This window comes from Camarhynchus parvulus, chromosome 1 (genome assembly GCF_901933205.1).
Source record: "Camarhynchus parvulus chromosome 1, STF_HiC, whole genome shotgun sequence".
NCBI lineage: Eukaryota > Metazoa > Chordata > Aves > Passeriformes > Thraupidae > Camarhynchus > Camarhynchus parvulus.
The window spans coordinates 72,944,478-72,972,177 of NC_044571.1; the positions used below are offsets into that span (position 1 = coordinate 72,944,478).

General features: G+C 40.1%; 1 protein-coding gene across 4 annotated transcripts in view; it reads right to left on the minus strand.

Annotated features, from left to right (window-relative positions):
• ZC3H12C (zinc finger CCCH-type containing 12C) overlaps positions 1-27,700 on the minus strand; it is a 39,664-nt gene that overhangs the window by 6,713 nt on the left and 5,251 nt on the right. The window contains exons 1-3 of one of the 4 annotated variants that reach the window (XM_030953622.1): positions 17,915-18,236; positions 11,937-12,703; positions 570-709 (exon numbers count right to left, since the gene is read on the minus strand). In XM_030953622.1, coding sequence (XP_030809482.1) covers positions 570-709; positions 11,937-12,703; positions 17,915-17,938 — 931 coding nt within the window. In that variant the 5' untranslated portion in view covers positions 17,939-18,236. Of the gene's footprint in view, positions 1-569; positions 710-11,936; positions 12,704-17,746; positions 18,237-27,700 lie in introns of those variants that run through there. The other 3 variants (XM_030953630.1, XM_030953638.1, XM_030953647.1) reach the window with 3 other exon arrangements.

Genomic DNA, 27,700 nt, shown 5'->3' on the forward strand with positions numbered 1-27,700 from the left:
TCAACTTCAGGGCAGTTGGAGGATATCTCTCCAGCCTTCACAAAGAACCTGTTAATTTGATGAAGGAATAAATACCTCTACATAAGATTTTTTTTCTAGATAAACACATTCAAAATTAAAATTTTAAAAAGTTGTCTATTTGCTAATAGTAATGACAAAGAGAGGAACTATTCCCTTTCTGTCTGGATAATTCCCATAACCCAAAGCGTGGGCAGTGACAGGCCAGCCTGGCAGAATCTGCTCACCACAAAAAATAATACCAAGCAAATTACTAACTTCAAACCTCTTTGCTACTAATGCTGCACGGACATAGCAGATACTAAAAAAGGCAATTACATTCTTCAAGAAGTAAGTAGCAATGGTATGGAAACTTAAGCAGATGATCAGAACAGACAAGGAGGACTTGGTGAGGGCATTGCTTTGTCATTTTCCTGTCTCTATATCACAATGAAATTACTGCACCAAATATGCTTTCTGTTACAGCCTTTCATTGCTGAAGGTGTGTTCATTTGAGCAGTAGCACTCCTGCCAGGCAAAGCACTGAACAAACAAGCAAAGATGGAGCTTACCTGTTATAAGAGCATCTGGTCTCGACTGTTCTTTCCTCCATGCCGGCACAAACACAGTAACATCCTTGTGGCCTCTTTCCAAAAACCAATCTACTGCCAATTTGATTCCTCGACAAGAAAATACTTCTTTGTTCCCATGGCTGAAACACACACATTGAAATTCTTTATTAGATTACTTTTTCTATGACCATAAATGGAGCTCAGTAAAATGAAGACGTCATAGCCATGCTCTTCACTTGCTCCGTGGTTTCTAAAGGCAGCTGAGAGTCTGTCTGAGCCTTGCCCAAACACAGCCATCATTTCCAAAATGGTGTGGGAGAGGGCTGCTAAATCTTCCAAACATATTTATTACCTGTATACAGATTTGACAAGCAAAGAAAAATAAAAGTAGGGGTTTTTAAAAATCCTCATAGCCCAACCAAGAGTATGGGGTGTAACAGGCAGCTGAAAGACCTGGTGAGGGAAAGCAGGAGGTCCAACATACCAACATGAGAGTGCACTGTGCTTAGGAAATGATGAACATAGGTGTGCACAGCAGCAGGGGAAGGGACAGCAAAGGCAGCTGCTGCAGGAGCTCCACAAGGTCCTGTGTGAACAGGGAATGAGAGAGGAGAAGGCCTCCAAGCCCAAGGGGATGGCAGGCACTCAACAGGACAAATTAGGCAAACTGGAGACACTGTCCAAAATCAACATTGGCAAAACTAAGAATGTGCTTAGTATGTACTCAGAAGGAGAAATTAAGGTGTATTTAAAACGCTGTGCAGAGACAATTAATTGTGATCAGACAAAAGCATAACAAAATGTGTCTGTTGTGCAATAACTGTCTGCGGTAAGGCAAGAGACGCAATGATGTCATTTTCCAAAGGCAGGCAAGTCCTTGCCCTACTTCTACATCCAGTCTCAGGCATGACATTATAAAAGACATAGGTGAAATGGAAAGGATTAAAAAGAAAGTAAAAGGAGACCTATGGGGAAAGGCTGAAGGAAGAACATTTAGCTAATCTGGAAAAAAACCCAGCTTGTGGAAGAACAAACCAATCTTCCATGTATAGGAAGTAACTGAAATGGAGGACAGCAATCAACCAATGGGTGTCCACAGAAAGGTTCTGGGAGCAGGGAGCTGCAGGGTGGTTGCTGTGAGAAAAATCTGGGATTGCCCCATGATGGGCACACCCAACTCCACAGCGCAGGAGATGGGAATGAGGGAACACCATGGCATGAGGATGACGAGCTGCTTCTTGAGGAGCAGGTGCACCCCCAGAGGGACCTGCACACTAGAGAACAGGAAAAGTGCAAGAAGGAAGGAGCAGCAGAGAAAAACCGTGACATTCTGACCCCAGTCCCCTCCACTGCTCACAGCTGCTCTGAAAGGACTGACTGCCACCTGCAGCTGTGACAAGGTCTAAGACTGATGCTGTGGTGAGGAGGACACATGCTTGGAGTGAAGCAAGCCTGGAAAAGGGGAGACAGTCTTTCCCCTAAATATTTTAATGTTTATCTTTTTTGTTTCCCAATACCTGATTTGGAATTAAATATTTGTATTAACTGGCTATAAATTAAATTGAATTCCCCAAGCTGAGTCTGCCTGACATAAAAAATTACATGATGAGTGATTTCTCAGTCATTATTTTGAGCTATGGGTTTTCTTGCTTCTGCTCCTCCTGTTTTCTCTCCCATTCTGCTGGGAGGCAAGCCACAGCCAACCCACTACAGTTCCACTGGATAAGGACAGAAAAGTCCTTAACTAAAGCTAGGAACAGTTAAGCACTATGTTAGTAAAAGCTTTCTTCTCCCTGATCTGTGGGACAGTGTGGCCATGGATTTTGGGATCTCCTCATGGGACACTTTGCAGAACAAGGTAGACAGCTCCTCTGAGGCCTGTCTGTGTTCTCCATGCATAGGAGACAAACAACTTTTGTGACATCCCTCCCAACCCTGCAGCTCTGTGTAGCACAAGAAACACGGGGGCATGGAAAGAAGCCATCACCTTTCACTTGGCTGACTTGTCATGAATAGCAGGTATGCCACAATCTGCTTTCCAGAAGGGTAAAAGACAATTCTTTGTCTGTGATTAGTGAAGGGGACAATATCATGGCAGATAGCCACAGGAATTTTAGAAGTCCCTTTCTCCTTGCATGTCTTTGGGTAAACAAAACACCAGAGAGTTATTTTAAAACTTTTTCCCCCTCAGTAGGAAAGTAAGTACTTACTTTTTCCACCTTTCTAAAACATAGCACTGTTGTGTCTTTCTTGACATTGTGAGAACTTGAGTAATTGTGCAATAGACAAAATGCCAAAGAAAAAGTGAGAACACGTTTGCAAAAATGTTCTGATTCCAGAAGCCTGTGAAGGAGGCGGCGTACACTTGCCCCTGAGTCAAGAGAGAATGAGTCATGGCTAACACTTCTTACAAAGCGTCATTCTCAGCAATGGCTGGGTTGAACGTCACAGATCCCAAACAAAAGGAGAAAAAAAAAAGGGAAAAAGGAAAAGAAGAGCCCACTACCATTAACTGGATTTAAGTGAGGAAGTATCCTACTTCCTCTTGTAATGAAACTGGAGACAGTACCTGCAAACATAAACATATACTCTGATATTGCAATTGTTGCCAGGCACAATGATCCAAGCTTGTAGATTTTAGCTGCCATGGGGCACTCAAAGGATAGTTTAAGCCCATCCTCTGTGCCTTTAGGGCTACACTAGGAACATTGTCAGGAACAATATATCTATGTACCTCAATATCCTATTCAGCTATAGTTATAGGCCTCTGCAGTAACACATTCCCTGTTTTCTATGATCACATCACACAATATTGTATTACATCATAACAACACTGTAATAATAGAACACAGACCAGTATTTTTTCCTAGGCATTGTTTTATACTATACAACTATTGTCATGCTTGTTTGGATGCAAGAGTGGTATCTCTGTGTATTTCAGAACTTACCAGGAGTAGGAAACCAAACCACACACAGATGTGACACACTTAAAGTGCACATGCACAAAATACATAGCAAAAATGGCCAGTAGTATTTCACCCATGGTCTAATTCCATCTTCCCTTGACAACACCAGATTGGGACACTTGGTGCACACTCAATGCCCAGGTGGCAGCCATAAGGCCTCCTTTGCAAAGCCTGAGACAAGAGGTTACTGCTCATGCTATCAGCAGGCTAGGTGCAGTCATAAACATATTGTAATCCATTTTAAAACAGTCAGGAAGATCTGGTTCCAGCTATTAAATTCCACTGGAATCACTGTACTGTGATTACTCTAAACAATCTACATGGTTTCAAGTGGATAAACGCACTTTTCACTCCTGACAATGGAAAATTGGTGCGTTAGACTACATTTTAGCAGTGCTGTTTCTTTCTGCAAATCTGAGAAATAATTTCAGGAAAAAAATCCTGGACTCTTGGAAAAAAACCCAACGTTCTTGCCTACTGTTTTCCATCAGGTTGTAGTTCAGTCCATGCTTTTAAAGGCAAAGGGAGGACCAGGCAGTTCAGCTCCTTAGTTTTCTATTGCATAGTACAGACTATTAAAATTCTTTCATCCAGAATATAAATTTTATATACACTTAAGATGTATGAAACAGAAGTGGGGAATGCACTACAATGCCTATCAGCTATTCTGCACTGCTGAGCAAGTGAATTTATAACTTGTATAAATCTTCACTGTTTTTTCTGCTCCTTTTCAGACACGTGCCTAAGCTCGATCTGAGCGGATACAAATTCCAAGGAATTGAAATAATTAGTGAGAAAGTCTGTGAAAGAGATGTGCAATTAAAATTTGTTCTTTTGTTTTGTTGTTAGGCAGATTTGATGCACTTCATTTTGTGATCTTTGTGCTTCATCAGCTTTAGGATATGTCATATGGTGAAAAGACTGAAATAATGCGGCTGCTTCTGACTTCTTTTCCTTCTTCTTAGTTGTGAAAAAGATGAGAAATGTTTATACTTCTTTGTCAAGAAACTTCCTTTAAAAAATCTCCTTCCAATCATTAGGAATATGAGAAAGCTCAGATCAGTCAGGCTGACAGCTGTAGCCCTGGGTGAGATACTGGTTTATAGTACTTTGGTTCTCTTTGATGACTATTTTTCATCTACCACTCTCAGTTGCAATACAAAGTATATTCCTTTAGAAGTACCTATTTCTTTTTCATATCATGTATGAGTGATTCTTTTCACCATCATGTTTATATTTGGTCTGTTGATAGCTGTAATTTTATTTTTAAATGGAAGAAAATAAAGTAGCATGTCACCTGAGCAAAAAATCAATCACGCATTTTTTAAGCCAGGAGAGTTAGTAAAAAGTGTAAAACTTCTGATCAGAACACTTTTAATTTTTTCTGTTACCTTCCTAGACCCCAAATCAGATTTCCTACTGACTGTCTTGGAAAGACTTGGGGTATACATGCTTAAAAGACTATTTAGAATACTTGCAAGACTTCTAGTGTCCTCCAATACAACATCCAAACCAACACTCAGATTCTGAAAGCTACAGAAATTATGCACATTGATGACAAGAGGCGAGGTCTACAATAATGTCTGCTGCATACAGGTCTTTATACAACTGAAATCTGGACATATCCACACACCTACCATGTAAAGCAAGAACAAAACTAAAACGCATACCTGCCCATTACAAGTTATTACAGAGTCACCAAACTATCTTATTCTATCGTATCACGGGAGGAAGAGTGTTCAGTCCATAGCACAGACAGAGAAGAATTTCCATCCAGTATCATATCAGCGACTCATAACCCCGGCAGCCTGGTTTTGTAACTAGCCTCATCCCTTTTTAATTACTTTTTTTAAGCTCTACTAATTCCCTAATCACATGAATCATTTGTCCCAAACCATTTCTCATTAACCTGAGCCTTCTATCAGTCCTGCATTCGCTCCTTCTATATATGCATATTTTGGTGCTGACATGAAGCAGATAGAACAGGTGCCATTTGTTTTTTTTCCATTAGCCCAAATGACTTCAATGCTTTGAGGTGTTTCAAAGAAAAAAGCCTTGGAAGCTGTCACATATTTCAAGATACCTTTTGCCTGTAGGGCTTCCAATGCTGGAGCACTCTCCAAGCACAGCAGGTGCTGTCTCCAGCCAGAACTGCACATGGGTCTCTGTTGGAGCACGAGCCACACACTCAGCACTTGAGGTCAAAACAGGCAAAGAGAAGCTACACTCAAAGCTGCCAGTGACAAGCTCCTGTCCATGTGATTGTTACTTGCTGGAAAAATATTTTTATCTATTCCTTATAGTGACTTCTCAAAATAAACTAAAAAAAGTAGATAGATAGTAGTAGAGAAAGATGAATGTCTGAATCAAGGTACCAAGATACAACCACATCTACCAAACTCAGCAACACAATCTGAGGAGAAGATAATGCAGCTACACTGTTAGTTTGTTAAAATAAATGAGCAATTAAACTGTCACATGAAAACTCCATGTGGCATAGACAAGACAACTGAACCACCATCCTGACACAAAGGATGCAGTTGTGGAGAACCTTCTGTGTCAGCAGGATATCAGTGAACCTTTTACTACAGCCAAATGACCTGCCCCAGGGTTAACACCCAGGACCAAGGCTCAGTTGTCTGAACAGGGATGTCTAACACTGGTTAGACACCCCAGTGACATTTTCTCCAGCTGAATGCCACTCCTGAATGGCACTGGCGGTTCCACCCATGACTGTCAGGCCTGGGTGTATGTTTCTGGTGCCACCAAGCACCTACAACATCCACAGCTGGTGGGATGGCTGGGCATGAAAGCTAGAAGAAAATTGTTAAATATCTGTCTTAAAACTGGGACTGTATTTAACTAAAAATCAACTCCCCAAATCAGCATCTTCCTCTTCCAAACAAAAATTAGTACACTGTTTATCTCATGCTGTGTTTTCCCTTGTGCAATGATGCACAATCAAGGACCACTTAAGTACACAGGCCAAGGTTTTCCAGAAAGGGAAGCTGAAATGCATCACCTCCGTGGCCTCAGAATCCCAAGGGTAAAGTTTTCAGAGGAATCTAATTGACCAAAACAAGATCAATTGATTTCAATCTGCAAATCAAAGCAACACGATCAAAATACTTTGATTTCTTTGCCCATAAACTTCTGAAAGTTGTTTTCTAAAACTAATAATAAAGCAAGTAAAGTAATAAAATAATTTTACATCAGTGTTATCTTCATGTTGCACTCTCTGTAGGCAAAGCAAACTTATTTTCTGCCAGTAAGTTTTCAGCATAAATTTTTATATATATTTGAAACATTCTTTTCACAGTCAGCAAAGAAAGTCTGAAGGCACCCAGGACACCCAGTGAAAACTATCAAGGTCCACAATAGCTCTAGGGGATTATCTAATTTGGTGCTCAGCTCTGATTTTAAGTTTACATACACATAAAAATCAGTCTCATCTATAAGAGCATTCTAACGAAAACCCTTGATGTTTAAGGCTTAAACTGTGGTCATCTTTCCTCTTCTGAAAAAAAATTAACACCACGAAAGGCAGAATGACAAAACAAGACCAGACTTGAAGTATCCTATAGGAAGCTAAATAGCAATTCTTCAAGTCATAGCTTGCAAAAGCCTCCTTTCTCCTATTCAGTTGAAAGAGAGTGTTTTCTTTGTTTTTAAAACTTCAACCAATTCATATTATTTAGACCATATTGTAGCTTTAAACTTGATATACACAAGATGCATTTGATGACTCATTTACAGTTTAATGCACAAATGACAAGCAGTGTCATATGAAAGTTTAAGGAAAGCTTTACAAATGTTACCAAAAGGCAGAAAAAATGACTGTTGGGTTTTTCTGAATCTACAGTTGCTAAAACAGCTTGTCTGTAACAGGAGTAGTCACCAGACGACTGGCATACATGCGGGCTCTGGCTTGCCAGAGTAAGTTGTTCTGACCCAAGCCTTTTTCTGTGCTGCTCAAAAGGAATTCATGAATCCATCACTTCAATAGATGCAACCAGTTCCACAAATATGAACATACAGTCACATAATCAGACACATCCTTCCTCCTTTGTGTTGGATCAAGTTGTTCTCCCAATGACAAAAACATCAGGTTATGTTAACATGTCTAATGGAAAAATAATCCTTTCTGATTCCCCCTGCTCTCTGAATTAGGAAGGTGAATCAACTCATTTTGCAGCCATCCAGTCACTAGATGAGATGCAGATAGGAAAGCATCCCTGGCAGTGGGATAGAGGTAAACCACTCTGTGTCACTCACCAGATGTTTTGTGAAAATACATCCTTAATTAGTCATGGAATGAAGACACAGGGTAGCACAGTGCTTGATCCTTCCAGAAGAGGAGAGCTGTCTCATCCTACTTGAGTTATTGGACATCAGGCACCTCAACCCTCTCCACAAAACTTTCCCTCCCCATCAAATACATCCTTTAAATGAAAATTAGTAGCTCTTATCTAGGGTAATTCTAATAGTAAATGTTATCATCAAGTATGTGCATTACAACAATATGGGAGTAAGAATACAGATCGCAGTTTAACCATTCCTGTGATAATTTGTGAGAAAGCTTCCAAGAACATCTCTCAAAATACTATCTACAGTCTTGCTTAGGGCACAGGCCCATTTCCCTTTAGCAATTCCAGACTGAACTCATTGGCCACAGCTTGGAAGAGTGAAGACAAAACCATGACAATTTATAGCTACACATAACAGGACCTGGACATTTGCATACAGAAATCTGAAGAAGATTGAACTGCAAGTGAACTCCCATCTCTCCTGCATGTAAAAGCTGAAATCTTTCCAGTATTTGAAGTGCTTAGTTACTGGTACCTATTTTCTTGAAGGGGAAAAGGCAGATGCTATGGGCAAACAACTGGTTGCACAACTGGCATCAGCATGTGAGACTCATCTTTTATATACATGGGACTGGCTTTCCTTATCAAGGACTGATTTCTAGAAAAAGGTGGGATGCACTGGACCAACCAGCCAGTTGGCAAAGATGCTTTTATTCTGACCAGCAAGGCATCAGTAATCCAGGAAGTTTCTGGAGTGCTTTTGCAGTAAGTTCTTAACAAGGGTGGCTGAGTACCTAACAAGGGCACCGGCTGGGCCTCATGCTTAGAAACAAGGGAGAAGGAGACTGAGATGGGAAAGTCAGGGGCAGCCTCTGCTGCCCTGACCATGAGAGACAGATCCTGTGAAGAAAGAGCAAGGCAAAAAGTAGATTACACGATCAGAATTCTGGAGAGCAGATTTTGGCCTACTGAGGAGAATCCCATGCAGAGAAGAGGGCACAGGAGAGATGGTGGATTTTTCAAGGGTGAAAGCTTGCTCATGCCAAGCTCAAGACTGGCCCACAGCATGTGCAGGAAGTTGGGCAAAAGTAACAGGACAAGACTTTCCCTCAGCTGACTTTTGGGAACACTGAAATGGGATATTGCCAGGCTGCTGGGCCCTGGCTGACGGGTGTTAAGGGAGCTGGCTAATGATATTGTATGGCCTCTCTTGGCAATTTTTGAAAGGTTGTGGTGATTGGGGATATTCCTAATGTCTAGAAAAGGGCAAATATCCCTTCCATTTTAAAGGGGGTAAAGAAGGGTAATTCAGGGACCTACAAAGCTGGTCAGCCTCGCCCTGATCCCTGCAAAGGTGACGGAGCAAATTGTCCTGCAAACCATTTATGCATGTAGGTTGGATGAAGATGACTGGGAACAGTCAGCATGGATTTATGAAGAAGAAATATGCTTGGGCAGCCTCACAGCCTTTTATGGTGAGATGACTCCTTCAGTGGATGAGGAGAGCTGTGGACACACTGTTTATTGTGGCTTTAACAAAGCTTCTGACAGCATTGTTCTTATAGCAGCCTTCTCTTACTACAGCCTCACTGCTCCTACTTCCCTACTTTGTCAAAGTTAGAGCAGAGATGGACTGAAATCTGACTGAACTGCTGCACCCAAAGGTGATTAGTGGTAAAAAGTCCAGTTGAAGGTCAATAAGTATCTCTGTACTCCAGGGACTGGCATGGGGGAATGCATTGCTTAACATCTTCATAATGACCTAGATAACAGAACAGAGTCCACCCTCAGCAAGTTTGCAGAGGATGCTCAGCTGGGAGGAGAACACCAGATGGGTGTACTCTCATTCAGAGGGACCCTGGTCAGGGTAGAGCAACAGGCCAACACGTACCTCAGCAAATCCAACACAGGGAAATGCCAATCCTCCAGCTGCAGAGGTCTAATGCTAATCATCACTACAGGCTGGGGGCTGATCACATGGAAAGCAACTCTGAAGTGAAGGACATTGGGGTTCTGGTGAACACCAAGCTGATCATGAGGCACCAATATGCATTTGCAGCACAGAAGGCAAACAGCCTCCTGGGCCGCATTAGGAAAAGCACAGCCAGCAGGGCAAGGGAGGGGATCCTTCTCTACTCATGCATATGGAGTGCTGGGCTCAGTTCTGGGCTCCCCATACAAGACAGACATAGACAACACTGGAGAAAGGCCAGTGTATCACAACTAAATTAATCAAGGGACTAGAGCACCTTTCATACAAGGAGGAGGGGCTGAGAGATCTAGTACTGTAGCCTAGAGAGGAGAAGGCTTGGGAAGATCTTATCTGTGTGTCTAAACACTTGATGGGAAAAAATAAAGCGAACAGAAACTGATTTCTCACTGGTGTCCAGTGACAGAACAAGAGGCAATGGACAGAAAATAGAATACAAGAAATGTTGCTTTAACATAAAATAAGGAAACTTTCTTACAATAACAGCACTCAAACACTGGCCCAGAGAATACATTGAGTCTCCATCTCCTTAGAGACATTTAAAACCCAACTGGTCATGGCCTTGAAATGACACAGCTCTGAGTATGGATCTCCAAAGGCCCCTTCCAAATGGAATGATTCTGTGATTACATTTGGCAGAAAAGAAGTAAAGTCCTGATAATTTGAGTCTTGGATACAGAACAACCATTCTATGAATAGATCTAATCTATATTGAGGTCCTGCAGCATGCATCACATACATTCATAGTTGGTTCATTTGATGCAGGTGGTCAAGAAAGTAAATTGAACATACAAAGGCAGATCCTAAATATTTATGCTAATAGCTGAATAAACATTAAGGAAAAATTACAGATCTGGAGCTAATTCTGGAATGTGTTCAGTACAGTTTGCAGGAGAAGTTGAACCTAAGTCCACCCACCAAGTCTGAGCCATGCTAACTAGCTAATGCACAACCATTTTGGATTCATGTGAATTACAATAAAAACCCATTTTAGAAGTCACTGGGTAACTTGGTTGAGTGCCACAATCGTGTTTGTTCAATTGGACATGCCTCCTCTACAGCTCAAGTTGAACCAAGAGATAAGGAATGACACATCCAGCAAAAAGAACGCACAGGAATATACCATATTAAGAAAGTGGCATATACCATATAAAGTGGAATATACCATATAAATAAGTGGCATATTTAAATTTCATTTAAAAAAGCTTCATTTAAAGGGAATTGACTTGATTAAAAGCTAAAAAAAGTCCCATGGAAATGCCAGGTTTTTTTTAGCCCAGGAAAGTCTTGCATATTCCTAAGGTAATGAAAACCACATCAAGTCATCAGAAAACTAAAACTGACCTCCTAAATCTTGCTGTTAGTAATCAGACAATCCTCATAACTTACTGAAACAGTTACCAATCAATTTATCATTTAATAATTTATATTTCCATAAAACCTAATCTCTCAGCACGTCTCTCTGCCATTTCCTTCCCTCTTTAATCACTGATGAAGCATGAACCTCTCCCCTTCAGAGGCAAGTTTCTTGTTATGCACCCACATGACTGGGTCAGGATCAGTGAACACTGCAGGTAAATGTGCTAGCTGTGGGCATGTAAGTGAAAGTCATCTTTCACACACTAATTTCAACAATTATTGGCCATAAAACCTAAATCCAAAACTGACAACCAAGACCAATGTTATGGGCAGATCAGTTCTTAAAGATTAGCCAACTAAGTATCCCTTAAGCCATTTAATTCTACATCACTATTTTATAACCTTAAGGAATCTCACATTTGCTGTAACTTTCTGTGCATAACTCCATCCAGCAATTGCCTGTAGAAGGAGAGATTTGCTATCTGCCTACAAAGGGACAATGGCATTAACCTCTGGTTGTTCTAACAGTGAGTAGTACGCCACTGAAGTCCTACAGACTTGTAGCCTGATTGTATACATTAATATAGCTGTGCAATATCAGCACACTGTGTGGTTGACAAAGACACTTAAAAGAGACCCTGCATACAGTTTAAGGAAGTCACACCAAACATCAGTGCTTGAACTGAGGGGCAAGAACTTTCTGTTTCCATTTAAATAGAAAAGCAAAACCTTCATGGTCACATACCTCATTGCAACATTGCTGCCATCAATAACTATTGGCCTCAGGTTGTCTCCATCCTCTGTCACATCCTCCTGCAGTGGAGACTCTGACCTCTGAGACTCTATGGAAGACGCTTCACGCATTACACTAGTGTTAGCATTAGTTACAGTCTGATCAGTCTCAGTTTTATTCCCAAGTTTGACAAGTTCTCCCAAAATATCATTTATTAAAGCATCAGTACCAAGTTTATTTAGTACAAGTTGAACCTGCTCTTCAGAGTAACCCAACTTAAGTGCAAACTCCAGTTTGGTTTGATATTCTTTCACCACATCAGGAGGCTTTTTGACTTCTTTAGGTACTATCTGAGCCTCTTCTATCCTAAAGTCTTGCAAGATTTCATTTCTTTTGAGTATATGAGGCTCTAAGCAAGGAGATCGGCACAGCTGTCGATGAGTCTTAGGCAATAAATGTGACTCCGATGCAGAATTATTCAGTCTCTCTGAATCATTATCAGAATTTGTGCTTTCTTCAGAGTCACAGCTGGAGCTTCCAGAAGTCTCTTCAGATGTCTCCTTTTCTCTGTCTTCTTTCCTAGAATTAACCTTATCCATCGTTGGCTTCTCCGCCATCGACCAAGGTACAATTGCATTTATTTGTGTGCCAGTGCTCCCCACATAAAGGTGGCCTAAGTCATGCCCCAGATGATCCTTCAAGCCCATGAAGCTGCTGCATGCACTTGACTCCACTTTGCTGTTTTTCTTGTATTCCTGAATATAAAGTGTTCCGTATTCCTAAAGAGAAAACAAAAACGTTGCAACTGGTTACACGCATTTCTTGTTTTCTATTTTCTTGCTGCTTCCTCAGAACTGCATTTATTCTCTTGCAGCCGAGAAATAGAACTTCTTTCTTTTTTTAAACATGGAAGGCTTTTTGTGGAAAAAACTTTCTAAGGAATATCTCCACTAAGAGGATAAATAACTAACTACCTGTCTTCTGAATGTATCAAATGTTTTACTTATACATTCCTAGAAATGGATTTATGAAAGAATATGAAACCAAAGACTCCAAGTTCACTTACTGTAATGTAGAGACAGGAGTAAAGTAACTATTTAAAAATAATGAGATATTTCTTCTAGCATAGGACTATGTTGTAACAACAACAACAAAAAAGTGACTATAAATACTCTAGAAAAGGTTTTCAAACTAAATATCCTACAGTATGTTGAACAGAAAGAAATTAGCATAGTGCAAGATTCTCTGGCTTATTAGTAACAGAAAGCATGATTAAATAAAAACTTATTGGCCCTGAAAGACACTATCAGCTCAACTGAATACACTCAAACTATTTCTGAATTCCCTTATAAAGTGATAATTAAGTCAAGAAAGACTAATTGCTCTCAACAGAGTGTTGTACTACTAACACATACAGCATTTAGGGACGTGGATTGATCTAATGGCCAATAAAGCCAATGGAAGTCTTTGCAGTAATTCCAACAGACCATTCATCAAGCCAACAAGGCAACAAAATCAAAAGCTGTTTTCAGCTCCTGCATTAGATTTTTGCAAGCCTTTTGATAAATCAAAACTATACATGTATAGATATGAGTCATTTAGGAAGAATGGAAGAAAGAAGTTGCAGTTTTCTGGACTTCATATACTCCCCATATCAGATTTTCTTGAGGAATTTTGCATAGCCACAGTTATACAGAAGTTAGTTACCCATTTCATCACAAACATTACTTCAACAACCTACATTTAAAGGCAGATTGCTACCTCTTTCCCTTACTTTGTTCTTTGAAACAGCAATCTTTGCTAACTGCTTCAATAAAGAAAATAAAACATAAATTATTTCTCATAAATAAAAATGGACCATATGGACCAATTGTACTGCAAGGTTACCATGAAAAAGAAGAATTTAAATTAAGGAAAGACTATGAAACAAAGAGTTCTTTCACACTTCCATCTTGTAAGGCAGAATATAAAGCAAGATATAGAGACAAAGGACTTCACTTGAACCTAAAATTTCTGTCAGCAAATACATTAACTCTCCCATCCCCTTATAGATGAGCATTTAAGATTGGCGCAGTATTTTTAATATACAGTGTACTTTCCTCTTCTTGCAATAAAGATTTGAGAGTGTGCACCAGACAAATTAATCCAGGTTCAAGATTAGAGAGAATCAAACAGTCCAATCCATGGTTCAGTAAAAGAAGATTCTATAGCCAGGGAGTGCCAAGACATCACTATTGTGGTAGAGCGTTCTGGCTATGGGGCACAAAAATCTTACTCTACCTGAACATTTCTAGCTAACATAAATAAATCTTATCTATCATCAGTGCTTTCATCTCCAACACCTTAATCACAGCAAGGCCAATAAGGAAGAAAACAAAGTTTTATTTAGATCTTATCTTGTTAGAAGGCAGTAGGGCTGTAATTCTCAGGCAGTGTATTAATGAATATTGCCTTCTCTTAATGTAAAGCTTTAGGATTTCTAGCAACCCGGAGATAAAACACAACAAGAATTTAGGAAATGGACCTTTTCACACACTGATTTATTAACTAAGATAATACACTTGATAGCACAGAGGTAGTAACAAATCACAATATTCAAATAAAAAGATACAGTTAAAAAACCAACACTGTGGCCTTCACAGGACTGACACACACACACCACACACAAAAATTAAAACAAATCGCAAACAAGCAGCCCCCATTGGAAGCCAGGCTGCCTAGCAACCAGCCTCTAGTTGCTAGGATGCGCTCCTTTAACATACCATCATGAATACTAGCACAGCCAAAGAATAATTTGGTATGAACAAAAGCCCATGAAAGAGAGCGGGACTTAAGTGCGTCTGGTTTCCCCTCGGAGAACAATGCAGCTGCCAAACCAATCTGGAAGCCCCGACATCATTGTTCCACCAACCCCACAATCTGCTCTGACTCGAGGAAGTCTAGTTAATGGGCAATACTTTTAAGCTGGACTGAAAAGTTGAGCTTGCTCATGTACCGCTGCTGCAGAATACAGGGAGATAATGGGTCACTGCCTAAATCCGTGTACTGTGAAATGTCATTTTAGTATTGAACTAAAAGTGAAGGGAGGGCTTTTTTGGAAGGGGGGGAAGAAGAGTTTGCATATTAACAGCATCAAATAGCAAAAGACTGAAGTGCACAGATTAGAAAGAGGATTTTTTTTTTTTTTGGTGTTAGTTAAAATAATACTTAAGTCATTCTCCAATCACTTCTTTCTTGAAGTTTAAGTGCTTTACAGCAACTACAATCATAACACCCTCCAGTGCAATTCAAAGAAGTCACTAGCATATGAATGTGTCTGAAGATCAGGCATTATATGAAACGTACTTTAGATGATTTGCACATCAACTGCATATGAAAAATGACCGTAGCCTGAGCTTGGTCCATTGTTAGGAATATATACATAATCAGCCTCACATCTATCTGCTTTAATTTTCTTGTCAATCTCCATCCTTCTTCAATATATAATTGCTTGTTTTGCAAAGAACTCTACTGTTTTTCAGAAACTATTTAAAGAACAGAATACTAGAAGGAGCAGCTTTAACATCTCCCACAGATAATATATAGTCATTATAATATTGCTTTAAAAGCATAGTTAAAATTGTATTTGTACTGTCAATTCAAAGCTAAATATTTCTGAAACAGTTTTGCATAAGGAGTACACTATTCCTGGCATTTGGCCTAAACCCTGCACGCAAATTGCACTTATTTTCAGACAAATTTTTACAGTGCCTGGAAACTTTGTATATCGTATTTGTGGTCAGTAGCACGTCTTAGAAACATTACACTTTAGAGCTCCCATCATGATGTCCTTTATGAGATTCACTGACTAGAACCATGAAAATCAGATGTCACTATTGAATGCTGCTGATTATTTTGTCTTGGTTTGGTTAGTGAAGAGCAACATGCCAGGCAGTCAATTTGAATGAATTTGTATTCCAAATAAACACTAGTGTACCTATATACAGGACAACGAAGCTCATGAAAACCAGAAAAGGTCACATTTATCTAAGGAGCAACAGCAGCTAAGAATTCTTTATTCACAAGGAGCTTTTATTGCACACATATGGTTTTAAAGTATGCTGACTGATACCACGCCAAATAGCTAAGAAAAGCATCTACTATGAATTCTGATTTAAATGAAAGATAAACAAACAAAAATCATCCCAAAAATTCCAGTCATGAAAGTCTTCCCTTTTTGGTTATGCTCACCACAGCTCAGTAAAACAATTTGTATTTATGAAACGGTTAATAAAATGGGTAACTCCCAATTTAGACATACCTATGATAACATATGTTTTAAACTGTAGCCCCTTTGAAATGACAGTATCTCACACTGTGTTCACTGTTAAAGGCTTAAAGTACTGCACATACATTTATCAGGTATAAATATAACAATCCAGATGAGCACTTCATTGTAGAAGTATAACATTTTACCATTTCTTAGAAGTTGTCACTATTTTCCACTAACCATTAGCAACAATCAGCCCATTGGTTCACCTCCACACAAAACAGAAATATTTCTCAAAGAGACGTGGGCTAGTAGATCACCTAATCTTTTACTGTGTATTCAGAATATTTTCCACTTACAGTTGAGCATAAAAAGTCATTTTATGCAAATTTAGTTCACAGAGGAAAATAACAGAGTAAAGTAGTGTCATGTGGCACAGTGTAACAGAAAATGTGTATTTGCAAAAGACCATCAACAAGTTTCTGAAGATACAGTCTACAGGGAAAGAGTTCAACATGTTTCACACAGGTAGACTTTTTCTAAGTCTCCTAAACACAAAATGTAAAATATTGAAATAATTTTGTTGAAACACTCACTGCTTGTCACAAACAGAAGTGCAGAGTTGATCAGAAAAGAGAAAAAAAGAATGTATCTGTTATCCAAATGATAAAGATACTGCAACAATGCAAATAAAATAATGAATATGTAATAAATACCTACTGCTGTAGTTTCTATGTATTTAATTACCATTGTATTTGAGCGAGTGCTGTTGTCTGCATCATTCTATCCAACAAAGGAGGGATGTCCCATTGAACAGATTGGTTAATGCTCTGGGGCAACAGATGTCTTCTGGAACTGCAGGAGACCAGCAACTGGTGGCCTGCCCATCTTCTGAAAACTTTCAATAGACTCATGCATATGTTCACACAATAGGGCATGTGGTAGAAATGCAAACCTCTTTTTAACCCTTTTATATGCTCTCTTTCCCTCTCAACTGTTATATGAAGGTCTTTGTTTTGGACTTTTTTTTTTACAGGATCCTTGGAACATTGGCTCATGTGTGAGCACACAGTGTTTGTTCTTCAGCCTAACATCTGAACTCAAAATATAAAACAAAACAGATTAGAAACTTTATAAAAACAACCGGCCTAGATCTGACACACTGGTAACTGGTTTTAAAAACTTAAAACCTTTGACCGTGTCTAAGAGCACCCTCATGCTCAATCTTACATGGCAGCCTCTTCAGATAGCTTATAATGGAGCTCTTCCTACTTCCACAAACATGGCAAATTTCACCCACAGTGTAGTGTAATGGAAAAGGTGTCTAATTCTGGTTTTCTTTCTAAGAGCTTTTTCTACTACTCACAATTTGAATAACAGCTTATTTGCAAAAAAGGGTAAATATCTGTAACTTAGAAATTGAAACCTCTCCTTCTCCCCAATGGGCTAGAGAATTAATTCTGTTTATGGCTACTCCTACCATTTTCAAATTCTGGGAAATGCACCATTACTGATGCTTTCAAAAAGTCCTTAACAGAATGCAGTGTGAATCGATGCTCTTTAATATACTTACTCTTAGCACACAACTGTTTTTCTATCCCTCTTTTTCCAAGAGACACCCAAAGTGTGCAAATCTCAGCCGACATGCAGGCTGGCTCTTTGTCCAAATGCAAACTGATAAAGCTGCAACGCCAGAAAGGTGAACCGTCCCGTTTGTGCAGAGAGAAGCCCCCATACTCACGTTGGCTGGAAAACACACAGACATTGGTTTCTCTTAGCTGCTCCAGAAGCAACTCCTTAACACGATTTCAGCTGCAGACTTCAGGCAAGCAAGCAGAACAATGAATGGACGAACAGATGGACCCGCGATGTCTTTGCTTAACCTACTACTGAGCGGCCGCGGAGCCAATCACGGCCGGCAGAGCTCACAATTAGTTGGCTGGGCAGATGCAAGGCAACCTCCCCATCCTGCATCAGGTTCCGAGGTTTCTAAGATAAGCAAGTTGATGTCATTCTCAGGGTCTGCCCCGGGCAGCATGTGTATTAACGAGGGGTGTGCAGCAACAATAGGCCTTACAAAAGAGACTAGCAGGCAGCTGCTGTATGAGAGCCAGAGTCATTAGGGAGCAGGCTGCCAACAAGAAACACCTGGCTTGGGCAGACTTCAGCTTCTCCTCATTGTTTCTAATTCATGAAACAAAGAAAAGAATTATTTTTTAAGTAGTAAAAATTGTGAGTTTCTATTAAAATATATCAGTCTGAAGGAATATAACCCCTTCTATTATGGAAACAAAATGTTCTTTGTCAGGAAAAATATTAAAGAAAAATAAATCTATCAGGAGCTATTGTAGTCCCCTTTTCTTGTTAGCAAAATTAATCATAGTGTTATAAAGCACAAGGAGGTATGAAAGGAGCCCACACTAAACATTGAAATGCATTCAGAAACTGCTTTCTGAATTTTCTGACCCTTTTCTAGATTAGTCAATAATTGCAACAAACTTGCATTTACACACAACTCCAAGAGTACTTGTGGGTAATTTCAATGGAGGGGGTGAAAGTCTTTAAACAAAAACCATATAATATTAATATATGAAATAATGGATATTTTTAAGCAGTTGAAACATTAGAGCACTTGACATAAAGGGACTACAAACCACTCTTTTGTTCTGTAGTCCCTTACATTTGTTTGCAACACAACTGCTTTCCTCTTTTATTTTATCACAGATCTGTTCTAGATGCCAAGATCTTTCCACCTCTTCTCGATGACAGAATATTTGAACAGAAGTCTGGAGCTAGGCTATAGCCAACTCTTTATTGTTTTTATTTTCAATTGAAGTAATCGACACAGAAACACAAATTCCAGTCCACATCTCCCCTCACTGCCCAACATTTCCATTGCCCAACACAGACATTTAGCAACAAAATTGTAGCAAGGTTTGATGCTTGATAAAAAAAAGGTGGCACACTGGACTTTCAAATAAGAATTTGCCACTGCTGATAACTTCAGCTGAAGACAGGTCAACACACAGAAGGAAGAGATTCTGCATTTGCAAATGTTCATCTGAATGACTACTAGAAAAGCGTATTTACTGAACTTCAGCATCATTACATGACTAAAAGCAATAATGAGAACCACAGAGGCAGCTGTCCTCCTCTGCTTGTGAGGACAGGCAAACTGCTGGGAAATATCTACTGTGATTTAACAGAAGGGGAGAATGACAGTAGGTTTGTTACAACTGTTTCAAGTAACTTTCGAAGCTTTATGTGGATATTAAGGCAATTCAACACAGTAAATGAAAGTACATACTGTCATGCTATTACACTGACGTGCTTATCAGGTGCCCAGATATTAAACTTCAAAGAAGAAACCCCAACTATAGTTTCTCCACACTGTCCATTAAACGCTCCTAAAAACAACTACTAACACCACAATTTTGGAGCTTTTAAGTCAGAGGCAGGAGGAGACTCCACACTAATTTCTGCCACTGTGAACACAAAGACTGAGAGAAAGCTACCCACGAGCACAGTGGGACGCCTGATCCCCAGCACTGGATTAAGCCTCTTTGCAAACAGCGAATAAAAGCAGTGATCTGAAAAAGCTAATCAGTCCCTGCTGTGGTATTTAGACTACCTCAGTTGCCGGTATTGGATAACGTTAAGCATATTAAAACTTCTGTAGGCAAAATTGGAAGCCAGTCCAGTTCACCTATGTCCAAGAACTGCACTTAAATGCAAGCAGGATCACTAGGCTAGTCATTTGTTATCTCCCTGATTAGAGCCGGGCATTTCTTTTGCAACACAGAGATGCTTGCTTTGCAGATACATATATGATACCCTTTATATACATCTGTAACAGAGAACTCCGTGGCAGAGAAGTGCTGTACTTATGGCTCTACAGCCACAACTACTGCAAGTGTATTACTCAGCTTAGAAAACTGCCTTAAAAATAATGCTGTAAGATATTCACTTGCAAAGACCTGCCCCCTCTATGTCTTCTACAGTAACAATAAAAATACCATCCTGTTTCATGTACCACCATACTCTCCACACACCAAGTGCACGTCTTCAGGGAACCAGGTATAAACTTTAGTTGCAGATTAAAGTTCATGCAAACACCATTCTGCAGCACTGTGACCAAAATGAGAATGGATGCAGTCTGAAGACTTACATTATATTGTTAAATTTACAGAAAATATTCTAGTAAACTAGAGTTGGGTGAATTAAGACGACTTTTTCTAATTCTATCTTGTGCACAACATCAGTTACTTAAACCAAATGCCTCTTCTGGAAGCATCTTCTCAGCTCTTCCCTAAAAGAAGGTGGGTTGTTGAAGGTTTACAAGGTATCAGATCATCCTATTAAATCATGCTTGTGATGACAGAAAAGCATTCATATTAAGGCTTATCAAGTAGATGAGGCTTCCTTGTGGGAATGATGAGCTCACCTGCATGAAAGACATTGTATGAAACAGTGGGGCTGTGCCATCACATCTGTGAAAGGCAGATGTGCCTAAGAGCATCACCAGAAGGTATAAAGCAAGCACAAGGCACACAGCACAAAGGGACAAAGCAAGTTCTACTTTTTGTGCTAAAACCTCCAAATCCAATAATGAGTTCAACAGCTTCCTATTATGACACTCAAAATACAAAGAGGTAGTAAATTAAATCCAGACACAGCAAATGTAACAGCTCCTTCAAATTTCTGGTCTTGCAAGATGAGTAAGCTATAAAAACCTATATTTGTGGCTGCTAGGTATGGGACATCTTGTACAGTGCTCATCAGGTCCTTAGTGCCACTTGATTAAACAGCAGGCCAGCACAAAATCCTGAATTGCCTGGAGGTGATGGGCTTGGAGACTCCGTGGTGGAAGGAGATTTCAGAATGGCACAGCAGAAGTGTATGGGATGCTGCAGAGAGATACAGACCAGGCTGTCTCTTGGTTTGGGTGAGGGGTGGGAAGGAGAGCATCCCCTTTATCCTCCCCCCCACCTGCCCAGTGTGGTGTGAAAAGCACACATGGAAGGGCCAGAGAGACCAAAGGGGGGAGAGCTGGAGCAGCTGGGAAATTCAGACAGCAGAGGCTGAAGATATTAGGGAAGCAATACTATAAGGCAGAAAAAACCCTCTAAAAACCCTCCAAAGAAGCTGCTAGCTCCAGCCAAATCTTGTTGTTTCAAACACTGAAAGCAAAGTCTTATTTAAAGGGAAATTATTTTATGCAAGCATACAAAATGGTCATTCTGTCATTCTGTAACTCCAGCGGTATTATTGCAGCAATTAGAAAGACAATTTGTCCCATTAACATGTTTAATTATCTTTTATTTTACAACTTTGTGCTAAGTCTCCTGTAATAAATTATGTTCTTTGCAAGAACACACATTGATTTAACTTTGCAGAAGTTAAATCAATCATGTACCACTGCATTTATGAAGTAGAAATTAAGGTTATAGGCTACAGACAAAGCTCAAAAAAAGGTGAAAAACTTATGTTTACTGTTGGACTTGGGAGCTGCAAGGGAGATGCTTATTTTTAAAATTACAAGGTGGCAATGCAAAAAAAAATTCCTTTCAAGTTATACGAAGAGATAGACTATCTTAAATAGAACACTTGAAAGAAGATCGCCTAGTTTTGAGGAGTGGTAAGTGGTGCTCTAGACTGGATCTACTCACAGTCAAAACCAGACAAAAACCCATCACTTTACAGCCATACAAAGGACTGAATTAAATGACCCGTAAAGAGTGCCTAGAATTCAGAAAAAGAACTGATATTATGATAAAGATGAGTAATGTTTTGCCTAGAGAATGACTAACCTTTCAAAACCACCATATTTTAAAATAAGGTTCAACCGTATTTTCAAATTGCTCTGTAGAAAAATATGCACTTTCAAATGAATTAAAACAAAGTGGTGAAAAGTTCTTTCTCTCTTTGAAAAAAGACTCATCTCTCTCTAGTTATCCCTAAAATTAAAAAAGCAGAGATGCGTTTTCCAGCAGGGCATCATCTTAAAAGAAGGCCAGAATGTCTACAGTTTCTGGTATTATCCCATTAGATCATTGGTATATTGGCTGCATGCAAGACCTGAGCAAACCACTGCAACATTTATCAGGAAGTCCTCTGAGGTTTTGAAGAGAAGCAGAAAACCCCAAGTGTTATCATATGTAGCAATTACTTTTTTTTTGCTAACCACAGGTGAAACAGATCCAGTCTTCATTTTTCTGTTGGTAGACAAAGGCAGTGACCATGAGCTGTTCATCACAACATGACAAAGCACCAGCCTGCAGCTGCACAGTGTGCCTACATGAGGAGCCCAAGAGGCTTGAACCACACCAGTCAACTACACAGAAAGCACAAAGCAGCATTCTGCGACGCCAAAAACACTGGCATCATCACCCTCACTACCACACTGAGGTGTAGCACCTGAAATGAAACACATTTTCTGAAGCAGATTTTAATTTTAAAATTAAATAGTTTTGATCATGTGACAAAAAAACCCTCCACTGTTTACCTAAGAGGATGATGATTTCCTCAGTAACGTAACTTACAGGTATTCACTGTAGGCATGGGTTCCTAAGATGTGCTCCTTTCACAGGCGTCACAGAATCCCTGAAGTTGGAAGAGACCTCTGTAGGACATCAGGTCCAGCTCCCCTGCTCCAGCAGGGCTACCAAGAGCCAGCTGCTAGACCCTGTCCAGACAGCATCTGAACACCTCCAAGAATGGCCACTCCACAACCTCCCTGGGCAGCTGCCATTGCTTGGTCATCCTCCCAGAAAAAGTGCATTTCCTAATGTTCAGAAGGAATAGTCTGTGCCCACTGCTTCTGGTCTTGTCCATGGGCACCACTGAAAAGAGGCTGGCTCTGTCTGCTTTGCACACACCCTTCAAGTATTTATATGCATTGATAAGAAACCCACAAGCCTCTTCTCCAGGCAGAACAGTGCCAGCTCTCTCAACCTTCCCTCCTAGAGGAGATGCTCCACTCCCTTCATCATCTTTCTGGCCCTTCATTAGCCTCACTCCATAACTCCATGTCTCTCTTCTGCAGGAGGGCTCAGATTTATCTCACCAGTGCCAAGCACAGGGGAAGGATCACCTCCCCTTCCGTGCTACACAACCCCTCCTAGTACAACCAGGCCATTGCTGGCTGCCTCCAGCACAATGACACACAGCAGGCACAAGGATTTCCCATCTTTAAGTGGATGCTCCAACTCAAATGTGGTTAAACTCCAGCACAAATATACAAGCCACTGTACCCACACCTGCACAAGCACATCAGGGCATGCACACATATGGACAATCCCAGAAGTCTTCTTTCCAAGGGCAGTAAGTCACATGGCCAGAAATTCTTGGGGGGTTTTTTGGGAATAGACACAAAGCTCTGCAGGAAAGTACTTAGGGGTTTGCAACCCAGAAAGCACTGAAACCCCCTTTACACACTAAGGTTGGGCAACTGCTCTCACCAACACCATCTCACAAACTTCAGGTGTGAAATGCACTGTCTATTTCTGCAACAAATGGGGGAACAGTGCTTACTTAAAGATTGCAACTGCTTATTTTATGTTTTAGTTTTATTATTTATGAATTGAAGGAGACACAAGGATACAAAATGTTCAAGGGAAAAAAAGTTTCCACCAGTACATACATGTCAGATTTGATCTCCTCCACTTCCAGAAAGAGTCACGTTGTCTGGATGCTTTCTGAGCACGAAAATTTGAACTGTCTAATTAACTTTCCCTGTGACAATACTGGGTGGCCAGACAATGCCTACAACTGTACAAAGTGTATACCATCATGCTTAGCAAAGTACTTTTATTCAAATTTGTTCTGTCAGAAGAAAATCCTCTTACAAAACTAACATGGTTATGTGAAAAAAAGTATTCTCTTCATTTAAATACACTTAGCTAGTCAACTTGATATCTTTTATCTGTGCCACAGACTATTGTGAAGAATTTGAAAGGTTTGTCAGAGGAAAATAGGCTTCTCAAACTGTCTAGAGACATGGCCAGGTTGTGTTTCAGGCCATGTTGCTGGCAATAGAGCCCCATAATCTCCAGGGTTCCTGGACACAGTTCAATGTGTTGGTTGGACTCTGTGTCGCCCTAAATGGCTTCACAGTGTTATGCTTATTTGAGACACAATTCCTATGCCTGTACCACACGGCTGCAGTTGTCTTTTTGGCCTGGAGCCTTCTGCAAGAGAGCTGCCAGCAGCGGATTTTCTGCACGACTTTCAGCCTTGCCATTTACTCTCTACTGGGATGAAAGAGGCAGAGAACATGTTAAGGTTCAATTTTTTACCCAGATTCAGTAAGCTAAGAATCAGAGAAGACAGAGATGATAATGTGGTTTGTAGAGACACACTTGGCACATAACTGTTTCTTACTTTCTGAAGAAGCTTTTGATAGACTTCACAAGTGGCAACAATTGCCAGATCTTACAAAGTGGGTTACTGTAGCTGCAAATCAAAGTTCCAAATGAACTTGGATTCTTGGAATGAAAGAAAATAGCTGCACAGAGGTCTATCTTATTACCTGTAATTTAAGTATAGCTTTTCTTCAGATTTACTGTATTACTGAACTCAGGAAAGACCATCAAAAAGTCTCCACACTGAGCTACATACAGGCTTTGAAATCCTAGTATCTTACATGTTAATAAACAGCTTGCTCATGTTTGATAACCTAATACATCAGAAAGAGAAAAACTGTGTTAGTGATTTCACATAATTTTTCCAGCTATTTGCAGTCTCAGAGTCATTCTGGGCTCAGAAGTTTGCAGCTTTTAAAGCAGTAATTAATATCGCTGACCAAATTTTCTTGTATTTAGTTGAAAAGCCAGCTAGATTTTAGGCCTGTGAATTCATGCACACATTTCTTTAATTAGGCTAACATTTTGAGCCCTTCTAACCCCTCAGTGCTCATACTTTCCTTTTCCCAGTCCTTGTCATGAAGTTAGATCTGATAAAGACATGCAAATGGGAATACTTTATTCAGAACTGGTGATGCTTTAACATTTAGTATTAAATAATTTAGTTTGGAAGGAATCTCTGGAGTTCAACTAGTCCAACAAACTCCCACTTAATACAGGTTCAGCTACAGTAAGTTGCTCTGTGTCTTTCCCTTTTGAGCATTTCCAAGGCTGGAGACTCCACAATTTCCCCAAACACCTGCCCCAGTGTGTAAGTATTCTCATGGTCACATTTTTCTTCATCTTCAGCCACTATTCTCGCTATACCTTGGCAACTGCTGCCTCTTGCCCCTTTTGTTACATGCCTCCACACAGAGTACTCCGTCTTCTCCAAACAAGTTATAGAGCTGAAGATGGCAGTAAGATCCCCCTTTGTCTTTTCTTAAGTAAGGCTGAACAAACTCGGCTCTCCTGGTGTCTCTCCTCATTACACAATGCGCTCCAGCCCCCAATCAACCTGGTTGCCATGCACCAGACTGGTCCCTGTAAGGTAGTGCTTTCTCTTGCCCTTTAGAGACCAAAGCTGGACTCAGTGCTCCAAATACAACATCACCAGTGCCAAGAGGTAAATGATCACTTCACTTGGCCTGATGGTGAATCTCTTGCTAATATGCCCTATTTAGCTTTATTATCTATTTCTGCAACATCATCTTACACTCACCAAGGGATGAGGCTTTATGGTCCACAAAAGGATCCCATGTCAGCAGATGAACTAAACCCTATTTACAATGCCCACCGGAGGCGTCTGTTTTCAGTCTGCCCACTACAAACATTTTCTCATCAGAGGTCTCACAGGCATAATGATAAGTGCATTCAAGCTGCAGATGAACAATTCAAACTGCTCACAGAAGTAGCAACAAAGATCAGCTTTAAGATGATGATGCCTATTTCACACTAATGAGTTTGCTTATCTGAGGTCTCTCTTGCAACATATGTATATATCAGAACCAAACTGATTTGTAACATACTAATGTCCAAAATTTATCAAGGTATTGCATGTGAGTTATAGTCCTACCACAGCCTTATAAAACTTTGGAGCAGCCAGTTTTATGAACAAATCAGATGGCAGACTACCACCAAATACTTTACAAAACCTTATGGAGAGACCTAAGTACCTATGTACTCTACCAACACCATTAAAACTTATCAAACAACAATTATTCTTACTCCTGAAAAAACTGGCTGCATAATTTCACAATGCAAACACATACTAAATCTCAGGGAGATCTGTAGCTTAACTTCTCCTAAATGATCAGGCAAGGGTGGTTTACCAAGTATCACTTATAAGCAATGCTCAATTCAGAGAAGACAGCAAAGATCTCACACAAAACTCATGACTTTGAATGAGTCCCGGCAGCAAGGTCAAGCTCCAGAAAGTGAGCACTACCCAAACACATTTAGCCACACAGTCTTTTGCTAGAACCAGATGAAAATCCCACCAATGTATGTATGATATCAGATGTTATTTTCTTCCACAGAACAGCTAGAGTAAAAAGCTATGAAAAGAGAAGCGAACAAGTGGCTGGGGAAACAGTAGGTGAAGCAGAAAACTCTGATTTTAATCTTTCACCAGAAAGCATGGACTGTAGCTCAACAGCTTCAAGAAATCCAGACTGTAATCCCAACAGTGACAGGTCCAGCAACTCTAATGAGTCCAACTCCCAGCTCGGCAAGGATGGCAAAAGCCTAGCTGGCAACCCAGCAAGAAAGGCAGTACAAACCCCAGAAGCAGCTGCTACAGAGACTTGTGAACCCAGCTGCACAGCCCTGGGCACTTGCACATCACAGTCCTTCCCTAGCCAGAACAAACCATTTCCAGAGGTGTATCTGGCATTACAAATAGCATGTGTTAGAATTATTGCTGCAGGAAAAATTATCTGAGGTTTCCAAAGCAGTTGAATGTTTTTAAGGTGGAAAAACCTTAGGGGATGTTGCTGCAAGCTATGAGGCTCTAAGGCTCTCCACTAAGATGAAGTCAAGATCTCCATGTAAATGTTTATGGCACTTCTTATAAGAGAACTGTCTCTCATCAATAATGAAGCCATGTATTGAATCTGGAAAGATAGATAACTAATCAATTCAAATATTAGCTTTACAGATAACAAAGGACTGAAGAGACCTGTTGAGAGTCAAGGCACCAACTATAACGGTAACTATGAGAGCAAAGAGATGAAGAATGAGACACCAGATACTTACATTAACAGTTTAAAGAACAAAAGTAGACTTGGAAAGTAGCTTCTGCCAAAAGACAGGCAATTGTCCCTTTTCCAGACAACCTCTGCCAAACCACCAAATTTCATTAATCCTAAGATAAAAGGTCTAAGTCATAGCAACACTGAAATGTTCAGTTCATCACAAAACTTCAAAGCTTCATGGGACTGATTCATTGATTTCACAACTTAGCACATTACTTTTTACAGCTCATAGGGGAGCACGGCTCACACAAATGGTCATTTAGGAATTATCATGTGAGTTTCTGTCAAGCAGTAAAGGGCTCAAGGATTTTACTCTTTAAGATGCTCCCTAGACTCTGAACTTTACCTACTCACAGCAAGCAAATGCTT